Genomic DNA, 19851 nt, shown 5'->3' on the forward strand with positions numbered 1-19851 from the left:
ATTAAAAGTAAAATTACCATATGATCCACCAATTCCACTTCTTTATATACATGTAAAAGAATTGAAAGCAGTATATTAAAGCGATATTTGTACCGTTACATCATAGCCCCATTACTCACAGTAGCTTAAATGTAGAAGCAATCTCAGTGTCCATGGACAGATGAATGGACAAGCAAAATGTGGTACATATATACAATGTAATATTCAGTTTTAAAAAGGAAGGAAATTCTGCAGTATGTTACAACATGGATGAACTTCGAGAACATTATTTATGGAATAAGCTAGTCACAAAAAAGACAAATACTCTGATTCCACTTATATACAAGGCATTTAGAATAGTCAAAGTCATCTAAACAGAAAGTATATGGTAGATGCTGGAAGGAGGGGAAAATGGGAAGTTGTTGTTTAGTAGGTATAGAATTTCATTTTCATAAGATTAAAAGAGTTATGTGTGTGGATGTTGGTGATAGTTGTACAACAAGGTGTGTGTATTTAATACCACTGAAATGTACACTTAAAAATTGTCAAGATGGTAAATTTTATAGTAAGTGTATTTTACCACAGTAAATTTTTTAAAAATATTGCAAGTTTATCTCAGATTATCTGAATTATATTCAAGCCTGTTCTTCATGCTATCACCAAATTAATCTTTCTAAAACACTGCTTTATTTATTACATAACATTTCTGTGCTCAAAAAAATTTCCATTGGCCTCTGGTGTCTTACCTTTCTATCCTTACCTCCCATTGTTAAAATCATCCTATATGTTAGCTAAACTACTTACCTTTCTCTCAACCTTTTCTATGACCTTTTGATTCTTGAAACACTTGCTCTTCCTACCTTTAATGCCGTTTTTCCCCCTTTCCCTTCCTCCTCCCAATGTGCACATCTTTTTAAGGACCTAGTTAAATTTGAACTTCCCTAGGAGACTTTTCCTAATTGCCCCACTTGGGGTGGCTTCTCTTTCTTCTAAAGATTTATGGCATTTAATGTTTAAACAGTTCATTTAATAGTTGACACTGGCTGATATTTGTTGGTGTGTACCTGTTTTGTTTCCCCAACTGCCTCTAAATTAAGTGGGCTCAGTGCTGTATCTTAAAATTATTTGTATTACCCACTTGACAATATTATGAATTGATTTATTGATATACTGTGAATAATAAGAAGTAAATATGCTCTTCAAGTAAATTTCAGACTTATCAATCAGATTCAAGAGCATCTGGCAGTGTTTCTGCAGAAGATACACTTGGTATTCAGGTTGGGTTCTTGTTAAATTTTTCTAGAACAATTAAATATGGCACCAGTAAGTTGTCTGTTTGTAAGGTGACTTTGTATATGTTTCTAGGCAATAAAATAATTTTGAGAAATTTGGAATCTTAAATTTTTTTGCTATAATATTGTATCAGAAATAAGTATTAGTGTATGGGTACTAATACTTATCTTTTGTTCATGTGCTGGGTTAAAGTTAGTTGTAGAAATGACTTGCTAGGTCAGTGTTATAATGTTTATAAAGATTTTTGTTTTTAAGTCAGATGAGTTAAAATGGACTTGAAGTTAGCAAATCTGTGTTACTTTACTGTGATACTGCATTTTCTCTTGTGGAAGTCAAGTTTTACTGTTTTAGTTTGAGGCAATAGTTTGCACAAAAGTTTCTTTCTGTTACTCTCCTGTGTGTGTGTGTGTGTGTGTGTGTGTGTGTGTGTATACTTACATATGCCTTCTCTAGGGTTATGATTAGGATATTGAAGTATTAAAGAAAGGTATTGCCTTTAAGAAATGTAGATAACATTTCAGTAACTTTTACGCCCTCCATTAAGCACCTAGAAAAATAGGTGAGTATTATTTCAAGAATTTTAATGGGGAATGTGTTTATCATGGGCACAAAACTAAATAATGGATTAGTATCCATTTTAAGCAATACTTTTCTTTTCATAAGCCATTGTTTCACCCGTTGTTTTTTGAGAATCTAATTAGACTGTAAATTGCTCAAGGATAGAGATTTTATCTTATACTTCTTTGTGTCTCCAGCATCTAACCTAATGTCTTACATCAGAGTGCTTCAATAAATGTTAAGATGATAAAATGTCTATTTTTCTGGCTTTGGTTGTGGGGAGTAAATGTACTCTGATTTGATTTTATTTTTTCCTATTTACAGCCCCATTGATAAACCTTCCGATTCTCTCAGCATAGGGAATGGTGATAATTCCCAGCAGGTAAGATTTTGATACTGTATTCTTTCATTTATCTGCCATCTGCTGAAACAAGACATTCTATGTGAGTGAATTTTCTAGATAGTGAAAAATACTTTAAATACTGAAACAATTTAAAAACACTTTTAGTGGACATCTTTGTTAAATGTATTAGCCCTCTTTTTCTCTACAGAATAGAGCACAATTTAACCCTTTCTTGATCACTCAGAATTATCATTATGACCATATGTTATTGTACTGTGTGCTAATACATTAGTGTCCTTGGAGTCCCTGATATTCTTGGTCTTTCTGACCCTACGTGAAATGGTCCCAGACTAACACGCCTTCTGCATTCTTGATTTTGAGTTGTTTCTCTGCCCCATGCTCCCCTTGTCCCTTGCTGTCAACTTTAATTTTCTTTTCTTTTTTTTTTAAATTTTATTGAAGTATAGTTGATTTACAATGTTGTGTTAATTTCTGCTGTACAGTACAGTGACTCAGTTATACATATATATATTCTTTTTCATATTATTTTCTACTGTGGTTTATCACAGGATACTGAATATAGTTCCCTGTGCTATACAGTAGGACCTTGTTGTTTATCCATCCTATAGATAATAGTTTGCATCTGCTAATCCCAAACTAACTTTAATTTTCTATTTCTCTCGGTGAACTTGACCCCAAGTTTTCCCCCTTCCCTCAAATGACTTTTGGCTTTGAAATGATAAACCAAATAGTTAACTTCAAAGTTGCATCCACTATGATACAGAATGAGGTCCTGATCTTTAGAGCATGCCTTGTATCATCTTGTCTAGTTGCTAGCTTTTCACTAGTTAAGTTTCTGTACACCTCTTACTTTGGTTTAAAAAAAAAAAAAGTGTAGTTTCTAATCTCTTCTGTAAAGAACAGCCAGTTCCCCACAGTGTGAGAAACTTAGAGATCTAAAATACATTGTTTTTCTAAACTTGTTGTTCACAGTTTCCATGAAAGAATTTGAAAATCTTTATATCCCCTTGTATATTTTAAGTTAACATTAAATTTTTTTCATAATAAGTTAAAAATAGCTGCAAAGGATGTAATTTCCAGCTTATTATAAATTTTGGTATTTTTAAATAAACATGCTACATTGGGTTTTAATAAGTATCTGAGAGATTTAAGTATCAGAATGTTTTGTTACTCCCTCATCCATTTACACAAGCTATTCTTTAACAATCAGAAATTTTACATCATTACTTGAACTCATTTTTTAATTTTCACTGGTATTACAGAATTTTTTCTTAATGCAATATAGTTTACGCTTGGGACTTCCCTGGTGGCTCAGTGGTTAAGAATCGCCTGCCAATGCAGGGGACACGGGTTCGAGCCCTGGTCCAGGAAGATCCCACATGCCACGGAGCAACTAAGCCCGTGAGCCACAACTACTGAGCCTGCGCTCTAGGGTCTGCAAGCCACAACTACTGAGCCTGCGTGCTGCAACTACTGAAGCCCATGTGCCTAGAGCCCGTGTTCCGCAACAAGAGAAGCCACTGCAATGAGAAGCCCGTGCACTGCAACGAAGAGTAGTCCCTGCTCACCGCAACTAGAGAAAGTCCACGCACAACAATGAAGACACAACACAGCCAAAAATAAATTAAATTAAATTAAATATATATATATATATATATATATATAGTTTATGCTTGATAGGCATTCTCTCAAATAAAAGTAGACATATAAATTTTGAATTGGAAATAAAAATATTTTGTTGACACAATGCCAAACTTCTTTCTTCTGAATTTATTTGTAGTATTGATTTGATCAAAGCAATATATATATAAGCATAGATTTTGATTAAAAAATTAATCATTAAACATAAACACTAAAATTGTATTGGAAATTTACCTCTTAATGAAGTGGATAGGGCATTTTAAAATTAGTTTTTTTGCATGCATGGATGAATATTACCTATTGGTACAAGGAGATGTTTCAGCAGCAATCTAGCCATGTTTTCATTTTTCTAAATACAGGTGCTGAGACATCTTGTTCATATAAATAAGTAGATGGAAGAAAGAGTTATTATATCAATATCACTCAAATTTTTGAACTCCTTGTGAATTAAATACCTAAGAATCATATTAAGATTTCTTATAAAAACTATTTTTAATGATGCTTTTGGAAATAGCTTGATTAGATCTTCTTTCCATTTTGTTTAAAACTGAAGTATTGGGAATCATCTAGTTTGCCAAAGAATCTAGTCATTAGAGTCAGTCACTGTGTCATCACTAATCTTAATATTTCTAATAAAGTTTTGTTTGGCTCCCAGAAAGTTTTCACACTTGGGCAAAATACTATAGTTAGATCCCAGAGAGTGAGAAATAGTATTGTCTTTGTAAAGTAAGAGAAATTAGGTTGTAAAAGGAGAGGATACTGGCTGTGTCTTTTCAGGAGGGTCAGTTTTATAAAAGAGTACATATGTAAGTTGATGGATTTTTTTGAAAATTTATGCTCTCATAAAAAAGTCTTTAAGTACCCCAGTTTTTGAAAATCACTATTCTAATACCTTTCATTGCAAGCCTTTTAAACTATGGCTTATTACATTGTATAAACTTATATTGATTATTCTTTTCTTTTTCCATTTTATTTAGATATCTAACAGTGATACACCTTCACCACCACCTGGTTTATCAAAATCCAATCCAGTCATCCCCATCAGTTCATCCAATCACAGTGCACGGTCTCCTTTTGAAGGGGCAGTAACTGAGTCACAGTCATTATTCTCAGACAATTTTCGCCATCCCAACCCTATCCCAAGTGGGCTTCCTCCTTTCCCCAGTTCCCCACAGGCATCCAGTGACTGGCCTACAGCACCAGAACCACAGAGCCTCTTCACATCAGGTATATAACAATACTATGTGTGTTAGTAATTATACTCAGACTAAAATGAGACCTTTGCTGGATGTGTTTTTATCCCTTTTTTGTCCACTCCCTTTTTCATAAAAATGTAAACTTTTAAATGGCAAGGAATTGGATGGTTAGGTAAGTAGTTCTGTGACCTAGAACTTACCATGTTAACAGACAAATTTCTCCAAAAATCAAGGGTTAGATCATTTTTCCAATAATCGAATGCTTATTCCTCTAGGAAGTATTAAGGGCTTACAATTTTTAATTAGATTTGTGTTTGTATAGTTATATTTTTAGAAATGTTTCCCCAGCTGACAAAGAAGTATGTTAGTTAATTTTTAAAGTTACATTTTGAGACATTTCCAATTTCATTCATTGTAAGTTCTCATTAATGTGAAGGATAACACAAAATCAAGACAATTTTTTTAAGACAATTTAAAAATATGAAGATTAAATGGATACTTTTTTCATTAAGTTATAGTAGTAGTATGTAAAGCGTATATTCAAACATATACTTTGTCTTTGATAAATACATTTCAAAAATAAACTTTACTAATTGAATTCTATTATATTTATTTATTTCATTTAAATGACTTACTTTGGGTTTTGATGATGAATAGTTGAGAGTATAATTTGGGTTTCAAGTAGTACTTTGTTTTCTTTGATCAGCAAAATCAGTCTATATCGTTCAGTTTTTGAAGTTAGTAACTTATGGATGAAATCATTGCTAGAAGTATCTGAGGCCTTTTGTAATTTTATAATCGTAATGTTCTAAGAAATTATGTAGATTTTGCATATATTTGCCTTTGTGTTATAGTATGATGTTGCACTAGTGTGGAAGTGAGCTATATATTTTAAATTCATCACTCATTCTTTTTCCCACCAGAAACAATCCCAGTATCGTCTTCTACAGACTGGCAAGCAGCATTTGGCTTTGGTTCTTCTAAACAACCAGAGGATGACTTGGGTTTTGATCCCTTTGATGTCACTCGAAAAGCCTTAGCAGACCTGATTGAAAAGGAACTGTCAGTCCAAGACCAACCTTCCCTTTCGCCCACATCTCTTCAGAACTCCTCTTCACACACTACAACCGCCAAAGGTCCGGGCTCTGGATTCCTGCATCCTGCTGCACCTGCAAATGCCAACTCGAGTCTCAATAGTACCTTTTCAGTCTTGCCACAGAGGTTCCCTCAATTTCAGCAGCACCGAGCGGTTTATAATTCATTCAGTTTTCCAGGCCAGGCAGCCCGCTATCCTTGGATGGCCTTTCCACGCAATAGCATCATGCACTTGAACCACACAGCAAATCCCACCTCAAATAGTAATTTCTTGGACTTGAATCTCCCGCCACAGCACAACACAGGTCTGGGAGGGATCCCTATAGCAGGTAGGTTCATTTATAGCCTTTGAGAATTTGTGAATAACTCATGCCTTCAGGTTGTTGGGTGGGTAGGGAGGGAACTTTTGAATAACAGAAAGTATTTATCATCAGTCTTGGAAATTTCAATGGGAAAAACTATCATAATCTAAAAAAATTTTAATTGGATGGATGCCTTGTAATAGTGAGCTTTATAAGGATGGTGGAGTATTATACCTAGTTATTGCTTGGAAGCATTTTACTTAATAGAATAGTTACGAGACTTTCTTATGGCATATAAATGCAAAAAGACAAAGAAAAAAGAAGGGCTCTGAAATTATGGTGCCATAAAGTCCAACACCATGGTAAAAATTCTGATTATACATTCTAAAAGTAAACTGGTTCAAAAAAATTTTTTAGAGATGGTAATTAGTGAGAGCATGAGGGATAAAGCCACTCTCTTAACTCCTTTTGACAACTTACTTATTTTGACTGATAGACACGTACAAACACACACACACACACACCAAAACTGTGCTATATGTTAATAAAGGACTTAATATTTGAGAACTCTCATTATTAGTGTTTCACACACATATGTGTATAAGTATACTTTCTGTGAAAAAGAAATTGTTCAAGGAGAGATATTTTTCCTTTTAGTCTGTCATGTTTTTATTTCTGGGGTAAATATTAGGTTCCTGTAAGTGATGCCAGAATACTTCTGGTTTTGTACTGCTACCCTTGAAGGTTTCAGAACTTTTGGCTTTTAAGGTCCCATATGATATTTATTAGATCAAGTGACCTCTATATCTAAAGGAATCTTTCTTATTAATAGTTTTTCAAAATTTAATTTGGGCTTTAGATATGACTGGTAAAAGAGTTTGTTCTCTCCTGATTCTCTCAAGTAGAATAGAATAGTCCTTCACTCTGTTACATAACTTATAAAATTTATTTTTATCCCTTTTCATGGCCTTTGTGATATGACGTGGCACAGCATTATTGTAATAATGTGCTGTTACCAGCAAAGCGTTCGTTCTCTTGTTTTTAGCAAGGTTGATAGATAAATTTACAGAGATCCATCAAAATTCTTTGGCTCTATTCTCTTTGTGACCAACAACATTTCATTTTCAAGACAAGTAGTTGGGTTAAGAGAGTATGGTTTGTGGCTGTTGATACAGTGAAGTTAATTTACATGTAAGCATGATAGCACCTAATGTAGTGGTTTGCACATTGGTGGGACTCATGTTATTTGTTCATCTGATATGGTAGTTAGTAGGTAATCGAGAGTGACATTTTTCAGTCCTCTTCTACATGATATTCACTTGTGAAACACTAAGTGTTCAGTTCCTGGTACTCTTTTTTTCATCCATTGTAGACAGCATATTAGAACATAATTGTGTTTTGTTTTGCTTTGTTTCAACCATTTAGAAATGTGGCATTTAAATTACTAGTAGTGTATCTCATAACATTATAACACTAAAAGTTAAAGCTAAGTTCTCCTAAATATTCTAAACATTTAACAATAAAATATTAAACCAATACTATAAATATTTGGGTATCTGTTTGCCCAACAATGAACTGGGCCATGTGGATAATACAGAACAAGTATAAAATATGGCTACTATTTCCAGGTACTGTACAGTATAGTTGACGAGATAAAATAAGACTGTGTATGAAAGTGGTAACCATATGGTACTGGAATCCAAAACACATCAGTGGAGCCTATAAATTGTTGGGGAGGCTTCATTGAAGAAATAGGAATTGATCTGTATCCTGGATTTGGGTTAGCAGGAGGGAAAGGAAAAAACCTTTTATGTTGATGGAAACTCCTGAATGAAGGCGTAGAGGCAGGATTTAGTATGTCATTACATTAAGAAGCATTAGAACTGCCTTCTATACCAGGAGGTCCTTCATATATTTTATACATAGAATGGATGAGAGGACGGAGAGCTCTGACGGTGAGGCAAAACAGTATGGACTTGATCTGATAGGAAGGATGATGCCTTTGTGGAACTAGTTCTTAGCTGTCTTCATTGTGTACTTTTATTTGACTTATTACATGACCATCTTCAAAAATTATCTGTTCTTCTGATTTCATAGTTATCATATTGTCCATTAGTACAAAATGAGCAGTTTTAAACCAAATATTTCAAGCCAGTATATATTCTGGAGATGCCACAGGGGTGATGAGTAATCACTGATTTTTGAGTGTAGTTGTCCTCATGTTAGTCATTTGAAATCTTCATCTAAAGTAGGTGCTTTATGAAAAAAATGTGGCATTAAATTATGGTCCTATCTTGGTGGGCTTTTCTTTTAGCGTATACTCAACCATAGAGCATAAAATACATTTTTTTCCCAGAAATTCTAAGAATGAAGTCACCAACTATAGGTTCTGAATCATTGTTGTATTTTGTGGGAGGTGGGGAGAGTTTGTTATTTCAGATTTTCAGTTTTTGACTATGCATACTACCTTGGTATTTAAATGGTGACTTATGATTAAGCTTATTGTTAGATTACTTTTAAGGCTCTCACGACTAGAGAAATTTTAGTTTTAATGTACCAAAATATTTTAAATTGTTATCAAGAGTTATAGAATCCTTCCATGGCTTATAAATATTTGGCAAATACCTCAGAAAGCTGAATGTGCTGAGCCTCAAAACAGAATAGTTTTATAATTGTAGCCAGATGATTGAGGATTTTCAGTAACAATTAGAAGTGACAAACTAAAATTATGAAAAACTGTGTACATCTTAACTGTGAATTATTTGAAGCAATTTAATAGGTAGGCAATATCTGCCTCCCACCCCTAGCTGTAACTCAGTTGTACTTGAGTTGAACTATTGAAAAAGGCCTAACTCTGTATTCTGCAGTGAATATCATGGTATCTTACACAGGTAGCTATCAAGTGCTTCATAGTGGAGAGTACATACTGTTTTAGTGAGGCCTGCCACTTTAAGATATACTTAGACAATATTCAGTACTGGAAAAGGCATGTATATTTATTCTTTAGATATATAGAGCAAAATGAGGTTCCTGACCTTTAGGAGTAAATACTCAGAGGTGTCAGTCTTCTGTGTATCATACAGAAACTATGTCTATATTTATTATATATTTGTATTTAAATTTTAAGTTTTGGTTTGTTTCTGTTAATTATTAAAATTTGATACACTGAAACCTGTCATGGGAAGGACAGTTGCCAGAGGTTTGACAGAAACATGGTTTCCATTTCCTCTGCCAAATTGAAATCATTTTTGTGTTTAAAATTAGTTATTTCCTTAATTAAGTGAAATCTTTTTAGCAGCATTTTCTTGGCTGCATATTCAGTTTGCTAAATTTAGAAGGATTTTTGGAATATTCTTGAGGGGAAACTTTGATCAGTGGGCAGTAATAGTGAAGTCCATTCAGACCTTTTTTATTATTGGAACCACGTGCTTTTGTTTTAAAAAGTGACTTTTCTAGTCCTAAAAATTGACCTACCTTGTTCAACTCCTTCATTTTAGGAATGACAAAGCTGTGTTCTGGAAAGGTTAAATAATTTGTTAAAAGTCACACATTCAATTAGTAGTAGAATTAGGATAAGAACCCAGATCTCAGATTTAGTAACTAAAATGGTTTTTCATTACAACATTGATGTTCTCCTTCATAAATGAAAATTACTGGCATTTACTTTAACATGGCTTTCTTCCCATAGTAAGTGATTTTTGCTCTCACACAGTTGGGAGGTCCCTTTTTATCAACAGTATCTATTCATGAGACAATTGGCCCATCTCAGGAATATGACCTGTAGTTACAAAATAGAATGAATTTCATTGACTTGATGAAAATTAATCTCTTGCTTAGTTCTTCTAAGTACCACGTTCTCACCAAGAACTCTAGTCTAAAATTTCCTTTACACAGCCTCCTTGCTATGTATTTGGGATTTATAGAATCTTTGCCAATTTACTGAAACACTATGAAATAACCTGTTCTAAAGACTGAAAGTCTTTATCTTCATGTTATCAGTTAAGCTGTCTTTCCAAGTGTAACTTTGCAGATGTGTTTTTCAAAGGACTCCCTACCAAGATGTTTTTATTCCATAATGCTAAAAATTATTTGGAAGACAAATAATAGTCTAAGTCTGTAAACATTGTTGTTTCGGAATATACCTAGAAAAATATTTGAAACTGTTTAGGATTAGATTTTTGTTCGTGTTTTTGTTCATTTGAATTTTACTTAAGAGAGGGCATTAAAAAAAAAATTCTTAGTTTCTGAATTAGCTGTTTTAACAGTGACTTGATTGAATTTTGAGTCACGTGTGAAACAAGTCACTTGTAGTCATTATCAATTATAATTGGGAGAACTGATCTCATTTCATGTACAGTTCTCTGACCTAGAAGTAGTCATCTCACTTTCAGTCAATTGGATCATTGTATTGTTAGCATTTTACTATTTGCTGATTACTTCAAAAGTGCACATTGAATTTTCAGATGCTGTATGGTAATTTGCTAAATTAATATTTACATCTTTTTATTTCTTTTTTCTAAACATAATTACTGCTTTTAAAACATGGATTTGTCATTTTTCCCTTTTAAAAAATCACATTTTCACTTCTGTGAATTTAGTTTTAATTTTTTCACAAAATACTGCTTACTGTTAGGAGTGTCTAAATATATAAGGGGTCCAATTGGCTTGGAAAAGAATGGCTTTCCTGGTCTCTTTTTTTTTTTCCTTTTTGTATATTTATAATTCTAAATCTATTATATTTGTTCTTAAATCTGACAGTGTTAAATTTAAGGGTGTGATTGGAGTATAACTATTTTCTAGGTACTTGATAAGTTTATATTTTAAAATTCATGTCTTGTTTCACACCCGCATTCCAGCCATTACGCATGTATTTTATATATGTATCAGTATTCCAAATATTGAAGTCATTTTTAAAGGGACTGTTAACAAATCTAGTCACCCATAACTAGACCATGACTGACTTTTCCACAGGGGAAGAAGAGGTGAAGGTTTCGACCATGCCACTGTCAGCCTCTTCCCATTCATTACAACAAGGACAGCAGCCTACAAGTCTCCACACTACTGTGGCCTGACAACAGAACTGAGAGGAGAGGATTAGACTCTGGGGTGCTTGCATGGGCAACCGGATTTTTGCATGACTCCTTTCTGATTTTGCATTTAATGTATACACCCAAAAGAGCCAATATAAACGTTCCTCATGCCTACAACTAGTGTGTTACCTCATAGTTGCTAAAGTATTTCTTCATTAGGCCTTTAACACAATTTATTAGCATAATAATTTTGGCATTGTTTCTCATGAGTGATACTATTTTTTAACTCACACAAATAAACTTGTAGTACTATAATTAAGATCCCAGATGAGATTAGCTAGAATTGTTATTTTGGCTCTATTAATTGAAAATATTCAAAGATAATGGTAGTTCCTTGTTTTCTGATTTGTGAAAAAATGGTAATATCCTAATATATTCATGAAAATTTGAAAATTAAGAAGATAATGTCTTGCATTCTTTGAATACTTGAGAAGAAAGAATACATATAAAACAAAATTGGTGGTGTCATTTAATGCTCAGAAGAATGTTGTCAGCAATTGTTTGTAGTTGTATGGATTTATCCTATATTATGCATTACATGTTTAGAAACTGTCTTTGTTCTCTCTGATTTGCACATTTGCACTTTCTTTTTGAATGGTTGTTAATTATATAGAGACGCTTAAGAGATAATTATTATAGACTAAATGCAATATAATCTCTTTTCTAATGCACTGCCTAGTATACCGGGAAATTGCCTCAGAAACAGAATTTCAACTTACAGTTGATTTATCAGAAACTTGAATATGGGGTAAATATTGTATGTGAGAAGCAACCATAGTAGTGTAACATTTTTATTGGAAAAATGGTAGTTCTGTGGGATATTTGTTTGGAAATTTCATTGTTTCACAATTGAAGTGTGATAATAAAACTATATTACAAGTACCTGACCAGAATGAGACTAAGGTGGAAGAGAAGAGATTGGGGATCCTCTAAAATTAGGCCACGTAAGTTGTCATAGGTAATTTTAGTTAATCACAGAGAATAGTGGTGTACTTTATTAGGCTATAATGTTGAAGTGATGTTTTTGGATAATAGACAATTTCTTGAAATAGTTCTAAAGCTGATAATGAAAGAAAATAAACTGAATTCAGTTCTGAGCATTAGACAAAAGCTGGTTCAGAAAACATGACTATGTTCTGCCTAAATTAAGCATCTGGGAAAAAAGGGGAAAGTCAGATCTCCTCTTGAGATTTTAAAAAAAAACATTGTGATATAAAAGATACGCCTTAATTAAAAAAATATTAAAAGAGTAGCATGAATACCAAAAAAGGAAGCCTAGAGATTTAAAATAATAATAATGATAATAATGAAATACCTTACTAGGAGTGATACTTAATATCATGTTGGAGTTGGAGTTTTCAGGGTTCCCTCTCTATGTAAAGTCTAATAACTTTCTATTAGATATAATACACAAGTTAAATGGGTTTGTCCTGAGGTATAGTGGGTAAACTAAAATCTATTCTTAGATATCCTTCAATTTGGTTAGCTGAGGGTGTAGAAACAACTAATTATCTAGCCATTTTAATTATTTTTGTAAAATTCTGCATAAATGATAATCTCTAACTTCTATCTAGAAATGACTTTAAGACAGCGTTATGAGAAATTTAGAAAATACAAATAAAATATTGTAGATTTCTTAGCCTTTTAGCATGTGTTGAATATGAAGTCTTTTAGTATGTGTTGATTATGGTTTCATTTTTGCTGTGAGAGGCCAAGACATCCACTTAATGTCTCCCGTGGTGCTGAGGCTCCTTGGCTTTGTGAACAAACTTGGGCTCCCTGTAATAGGGCTTACTAGCGCATAGTTTTCTCCAGCCTTCAGTGCAAGCCTTTCATCACTCAGATCTTCTTACAAAAACATGAGGTGGTTAGCTCCCATTTACTTACTGTTTTGAGAGATATACTTGTTAAACAAGGCTTTTTTCCTGTGGTAGCTTTCTCTATCCTTTCTCATTCCTGGCCATTGCCATAAAACTGTCAGGTAGTTTACCAGACTTGCTAGAGCCCAGGACTGTCTTTCTGCCTGCTTCCCCTTCTGCCCCCGCCCCCACTTTCCACATACACACCATAATGGGAAAAATGCTTTCTTGGGTAATTAGGCTTCAACTTAGATATTTTCACATATACTAGCTAAAGATTATCATTTAACTAACTGTAATTCCAAGACTTTGTAAGCCTAAACAAGTAAGCTTCGCTGTTTTGCTTACTTAATATATATATTATGGTTTTAAAAAGTGAAGTCTTAAAGTCAGTCAGAATTAATTATACTAAAACACAGAAAAAGTTACACAACATGTGAAAGAAAGTACTGCTTCACTTAGCAAGTAAATTGATGAAACCAAATGATGGTGAAGAATGAGAAATTCTAAAAACTTCAAATTAGTTTTTGATAAATTCCTTCCTGATTGATCTGTCATACACAAGGGAAACTTTATATGCTTTTATATCCTTAACTTTTAAAAAAACATTTCAGAGCAGCAGTTCTTAGTGCCAGTGTGTAGGATATAGACCTGGGTTGAATGATTTTGATCTTATGATGAATGTCAAGTGCCTCTTTTTAATTTCTTAAAGATTCCATTAGAAAATATTTTCTGATTAATAATACTTTCCTTTTCATTCTACTGTTGCATTTTGTTTTTACAGGTGGTGCTTTTGTATACTCTCCTCTTATTTCAACGAAGCATTAATATTTGAGTGCCTATTCTTTGTAGTGAATTGAGCTAGATCTTGAGGGATACAAGGCTGAATAAAGTATAGATCCTATTATCAAGGGTAACAGTCTAGTGACAGTTTTATTTCAATTATTTCTATAGGGTCAGCTCTTGATATATTTTAACCACAGGAACAGCCAGAGCAGTCCAGACTCATTTCATTATTCATTGCTCTGACAGTGGCAACAAAGGGTATTGTATACTGATATTTGAAATTTTAAAATATATGATAATTTGGAGAGAGTGAAAAAAATTTTAACGGGAGAGACATACATTCATTATTCTAATTTAAGTATTTCTCAGTCGTGTGTGTGCTCATGTCTTACTCTTAGTGTTGTGGCGATTAAGTACAGCTTCCTCTATATATGTTCTTTTAAAGAAAACTTTAGGGCTTCCCTGGTGGCGCAGTGGTTGAGAGTCTGCCTGCCGATGCAGGGGACACGGGTTCATGCCCCGGTCCGGGAAGATCCCACATGCCGCGGAGCGGCTAGGCCCGTGCGCCATGGCCGCTGAGCCTGCGCGTCCAGAGCCTGTGCTCCGCAACGGGAGAGGCCACAACAGTGAGAGGCCCGCGTACCGCAAAAAAAAAAAAAAAAAAGAAAGAAAGAAAACTTTAATGCATTGTGTGCACATTTTTACTGACATGGCTCCTATTTGTACAGTATTCCAAGCACCTTCAAGACGGACAGAGCTCTCCTCTGCTCTGATACAGGTACATAGGGAGCTACTCCCACAGAGGCCTTACCTCAGAAAGCCAAGAGAAAGGAACGAATTGCAGGTGCATTGAAATCTTACGAAATGAAGACCACCATGTTATTTATGCATATATAAAAACGGGGGGACATTTTATCCTATATTGAGTTGTAAGGTTTTAGATTCTTTTGTTTATTTGATCATGAAGCTTTCCCATATTTGCTTAAGAGTTGTATATCATACAATTGAGAGCACAATAACTTAAAAATGTTTTTTTCTTTTAAAGAGGTAATATCACAAAATGATGATATATATGTCTTTTTCTACAAAATATAACCAAGTCAATTACCTGGCTTCAAGCTAGTCCTTCTGCCATTAGTGCTATGTGTCTTCTGTCAGTCTTTGTATTTGAATATCTACTACGTTGTCTCCTTGTGCTGAATAAATGGTAGTAGTATGTACAGGTATTCACACATGAAATGTTTAGAAATGTTTGTAGTGTATCAGACACTTTGCTGATACAAAAGTAAAAATAGGAGTTAGAGAAGTTACTGTGAGCAGATTCAGGGAAAACCTTCATAAAAAGTGTGGGGCTTTTTGCTTTTGAAGGATGGCTTGAAATTAAATGATGGAAGTGGAAAATACAGTAAAGGCAACATATTGAACAAAGGCAACATATTGAACAAAGAATCGGGAATGGAGATTAGCATGGTCTGCTAAGGGTCAGGAGGGAAGGATAGTAAGGAGATGGACTCGTCTGAGGTATTACAGGTCATATAGGAAGGTGGGATAAGTGTGCAAAAGCCTTGAAAACTAGGAAGAATAGTTTAGTCTTGATGTGGATGTGGTCAGTGTTAGAGAACTACACGTTCTTTGGCAAAGATGTAACTTGATTGTAGCATTTTAAGAAGATTAATTCTGTAATACATTTGCTTGAAATTAGGACCAATTAGAAAGCAGTTCCAGTATGTCATTGCAAATAAGATGGCCTGGGCTGGAATAGTAATAACTAGTAGGATTGGAGAAGAAATTATGAATTAGAAGTCAGAAAGAATGAGATCTAGGAAAAGGGCTTTGGGTTTGGCCAAGTCTCTAATGACCTTTAAAAATGTTACTTTCAGGGGCTTCCCTGGTGGCGCAGTGGTTGAGAGTCCGCCTGCCAATGCAGGGGACACGGGTTCGTGCCCCGGTCTGGGAAGATCCCACGTGCCGCGTAGCGGCTAGGCCCGTGAGCCATGGCTGCTGAGCCTGTGCGTCCGGAGCTTGTGCTCCGCAATGGGAGAGGCCACAGCAGTGAGGGACCCGCGTACCGCAAAAAAAAAAAAAAAAAATGTTACTTTCATAAAAAGATACAGATGGAAAGCAGATTTCTAGGATTCATGAGGAAATGTCAAGGATATGGATACAGCAGTCATCGACTGAAGGCCTTTGGCAACAAAGGGGAAGAGAAAAACAAGATGCTAATTAGATGGGTGGTAGATCTTAGAAGGCATTGCTTTAAGATAAGGGAGATAGCTAAATTTTTAAAGGCAGAGCATATAGAGTCAATTGAGAGGACACCATAGAGAGTGCGGAAGAGAAGATAGGCTAACCAGTAGAGTAACACATTTCTGTAGGTGCTGGGAGGAGAAAAACTCCTGAGACGGAGTAAGGTTATGGGTTTGACTTAAAAGAGATGGGATATATCTTCCTTTGCTATTTGTAAAAACAAGCAGAAAATCTAGGAGAGAGAATGTGAGATTAGAGAAAATGAGAATAGATGAAGTTGCTCATATCAGTAATTATTGAATGCATATTGTGTGAGAAAATGGGGGTGAAAGAGTGGAGTTGGGAACCTATTAAAAAAGAAAGAAAGAAAGAAATTAAATAAGTCTGTGAGAATAAGCCTAGAAGTGCATCGGAAAGAAATTTAAGAATTGCTGAGTCAAGATAAGAATCAAATTTAAAATTTTAGTGTCCAGATATATATGGTTTTGTATGTTCCAGTGATTCAACACAAAGCATCAGGAGTGGACAAAGCAAATATGAGAGTTTGGTTAGAGGGTGAAGAAGGAAAGGACACAAAGATATTTAATAAGATAAAACTGATATAACCTTGTGATCAGGAAGAGTCCAGTAAGGCAGGAAATATCCAGTGGTGCGAGTGTGTTGAAGGGAGTTCACTGATTTCAGGTTTTGATGAGGACAAAGAACAGGTATAGTATTGTTAAGGGAAGGACAGATTAGGAGACTGTGGTCAGTATGATAACCACTCAGTGCTAAATGATGAGTGAGAACCAGAGAAAGGATGGTAGATAGATGTCTAACATTAGGGCTAGAGGTTGGAAAGAAGGCAAGCTTTCGTTACCCCTGTGGTCTTTTCTCTCCCTGCTTTCCCTCCAGTCCTTTTTTGAGAGTAGGAAGTCAGACTGTGTGAGAGAGAATTGCAGAAAGCATGGTATTGCCTGCGGGAACCTGGATCACGTTTCCTATAAGTTGAAGGTGATTCAAAGGAAAACGTCCCACAGTGGAGTAAACATTGCTTTCTCAAAGCACAGTAGGAGGATGTGAACGCAGAGTGCAAGGGAATGCCTGGGAAAAGCCAGAGATGAGATTGGACAGGTGTACGTATGCCCAGTGAGTGTGTTACTTATGACATGAAAGGTTTAGACAGAGGGGGTAGGTGTGCCATATGATGAGTCTGCTAGCTTGAGGAGCCCATATTACAGGTGTGAACTAGTTTTTCCCAAGCTTAAATGCAAACTGGAAAGAATCAGCTTTCCACCTACATAGGGAAAGTATCTCTTCTTAGTTGGACTAGGTCATTCTGCTTTAATTATATGACAAGTTGGTATTAAAAGCAGTAGATTGGTGAAAGTAGAGAGAACTTAAGAATTTTATTATAACAGGTTATAAAAATATTTTGACAACTTTCCCCAAAAGAGAATGTGCTTTGTAAATAGACACAAACCTACAAGTTATTGAACTCAGAGATGGAGATATAAATATATAATATATATTTTTTCTCATTCAATTAATAGCAAACATGCCTAGTTTGAAAGCATCCTTAATTTCCTGACTAAATTAAAATCCTGCCTGAAGCCCTTCTAACATATTTTTAAATTCACTGGACTTGTTCCGTATATGTCAGCTAAGATATCACCTGTGACATTTAAAAATGATAATGCTTCAAAGTATAAGTTATTGCTTAAGAATGCTAAGTTTGTGGAACCATGTTGATGGATTGAGAAGCCGCTGCTCCTTGGATCTCCTTACTGCCCTGTGATTTATTAGTCTTAGCAACCTTGTATTGCTAGGCATATTAGACCACAGCTTCTTTAACCAGGAGCTTTTTCTAAAGAATCACTCTTGGGAATTCAAGATTAATTAAGGTGTATCTACTCTGTTCTGGCGCTTTGGAGAGTATACCCTGGGTTTGAGTTATATAAAAATCTAGTTTATACCTATCAGGTACCTAGAATTGAAGGCAAGCTTAAGTAATATAAGCTGCTTGAGAATTGGACAGAAGTACCTAGAAATTCCATGAACCAGCTGGTAATTATTGTACTTGAGAACCAATCTGTTTACTCCAGCTTCCTTCACACCAGCCTTCATAAGGCAGCTATTGACTTGACTTTGTTCTTAGCCTGCCTCACACTTTATGGTTATTTTTGAGGTTCCTGGAAGCTCCGACCCAACCCCTAAGAACATACTGTGCTTAGAACAGTTTTGTTGTTCCAGCTCCAGTTTGGTCCTAAGACCCACTATTGTGTAACACCCCAAAAGTTTTTTTTCCCCTCCATATAATTTATAAAGCCTTTAAAGCACCCAGTACCTTTTTTTTTTTTTTTTGGTGAAATTCACATAACATACAATTAACTACTTTAAAGTGAACAATTTGGTGGCCCAGTAGGACTGTTCTTTAATTATCTTAATGTTAAAATTGAATAAATAACCCACTGTGGCTGTGAGAATTTTGGCCTGTCCTTGTTGGGACTGTGTGGTAACAGCTGCATCTAGACTCGGGTAAAAACGTTTAAAGCAACTGTCTGAATAGTTCTTAAGTGGTAATAATAGTCCCTCTGTCTTCATGACATTTGATTAGCACATCACCTAAGAGAAAGCTTACTTAGCAAAGGAAATAAATAAGCCTGGCTCTGTGTCTGGGAGTGAGGTTGAGTGTTGTGTGTGTGCATGTACATTCGTTTATATATAGTAATTTTCATTTAAATCCTCCACTTAGTGAATGTGGCAGGTGAAAAAATCTCAGACCATCTCTCTGTGACTTTCTCTAAAGGTTTTTTTTTTTAAAAGAAATTAAGACCCTGTTTAAATGCAGCAGGGTTACAGTACAGGTGCCCACTTCACCCCTGGTCATGCTTTTATCTGAACAAATATTTTCATAGCTTTTTCTCATCAATTTTCACTTCCACTACTAAGCATATCCATCCCATGTCTTACTCTTTTGGAAAACCTAAGGAAAGGATAATAAGAAAAAGACGTTTTAGAATCATGAAATTTCAGAGCTATGAGACATACAGTCTTCAACAATCCACTTTTAAAGACCAAATAATAATAACGCTATTAATAAACAAGGCTCAGAAGGATTGTGATTGCCCATAATCACATTCTAACCACAGTTTTATGTTTTCCTAGCCCTCACCATGTGAATATGCTTTTGTATATGTAATTCAAGGAGAAAAAAACTTCAAGATTCAGAATATGTCTCTTCTCTAAACTTTGTTGTGTCTTACAGTTTATTTTAGTAGTTCTCACAAGTCAAGGGCTTTCAACTGTGAATATCAGTGCAAGTAATGAATTGAAGACTTTCAGATTGTGTATCTGCTGGCAACTGTTATTACAGATCCTGTAAGTTGTTAAAACAGCCTTGTGTTAAATGTGGCCCAATGACCTTGGAGTAACTTTAGTGGGGGGAAATTGTAACCTTGC

The 19851-nt window shown here is 34.8% G+C and overlaps 1 protein-coding gene across 7 annotated transcripts in view; it reads left to right on the forward strand.

The window, feature by feature from the left end:
* CNOT4 (CCR4-NOT transcription complex subunit 4) overlaps positions 1-19851 on the forward strand; it is a 139754-nt gene that overhangs the window by 103557 nt on the left and 16346 nt on the right. For 5 of the 7 annotated variants that reach the window (XM_030853912.3, XM_030853911.3, XM_030853915.3 and 2 more), the window contains 3 exons: positions 2155-2212; positions 4813-5062; positions 5955-6455. In XM_030853912.3, the coding sequence (XP_030709772.1) occupies positions 2155-2212; positions 4813-5062; positions 5955-6455 (809 nt within the window). Of the gene's footprint in view, positions 1-2154; positions 2213-4812; positions 5063-5954; positions 6456-11399; positions 14695-19851 lie in introns of those variants that run through there. The other 2 variants (XM_030853917.2, XM_030853919.2) reach the window with 1 other exon arrangement.

The sequence above is a fragment of the Globicephala melas genome, chromosome 9, assembly GCF_963455315.2.
Source record: "Globicephala melas chromosome 9, mGloMel1.2, whole genome shotgun sequence".
Classification (NCBI taxonomy): Eukaryota; Metazoa; Chordata; class Mammalia; order Artiodactyla; family Delphinidae; genus Globicephala; species Globicephala melas.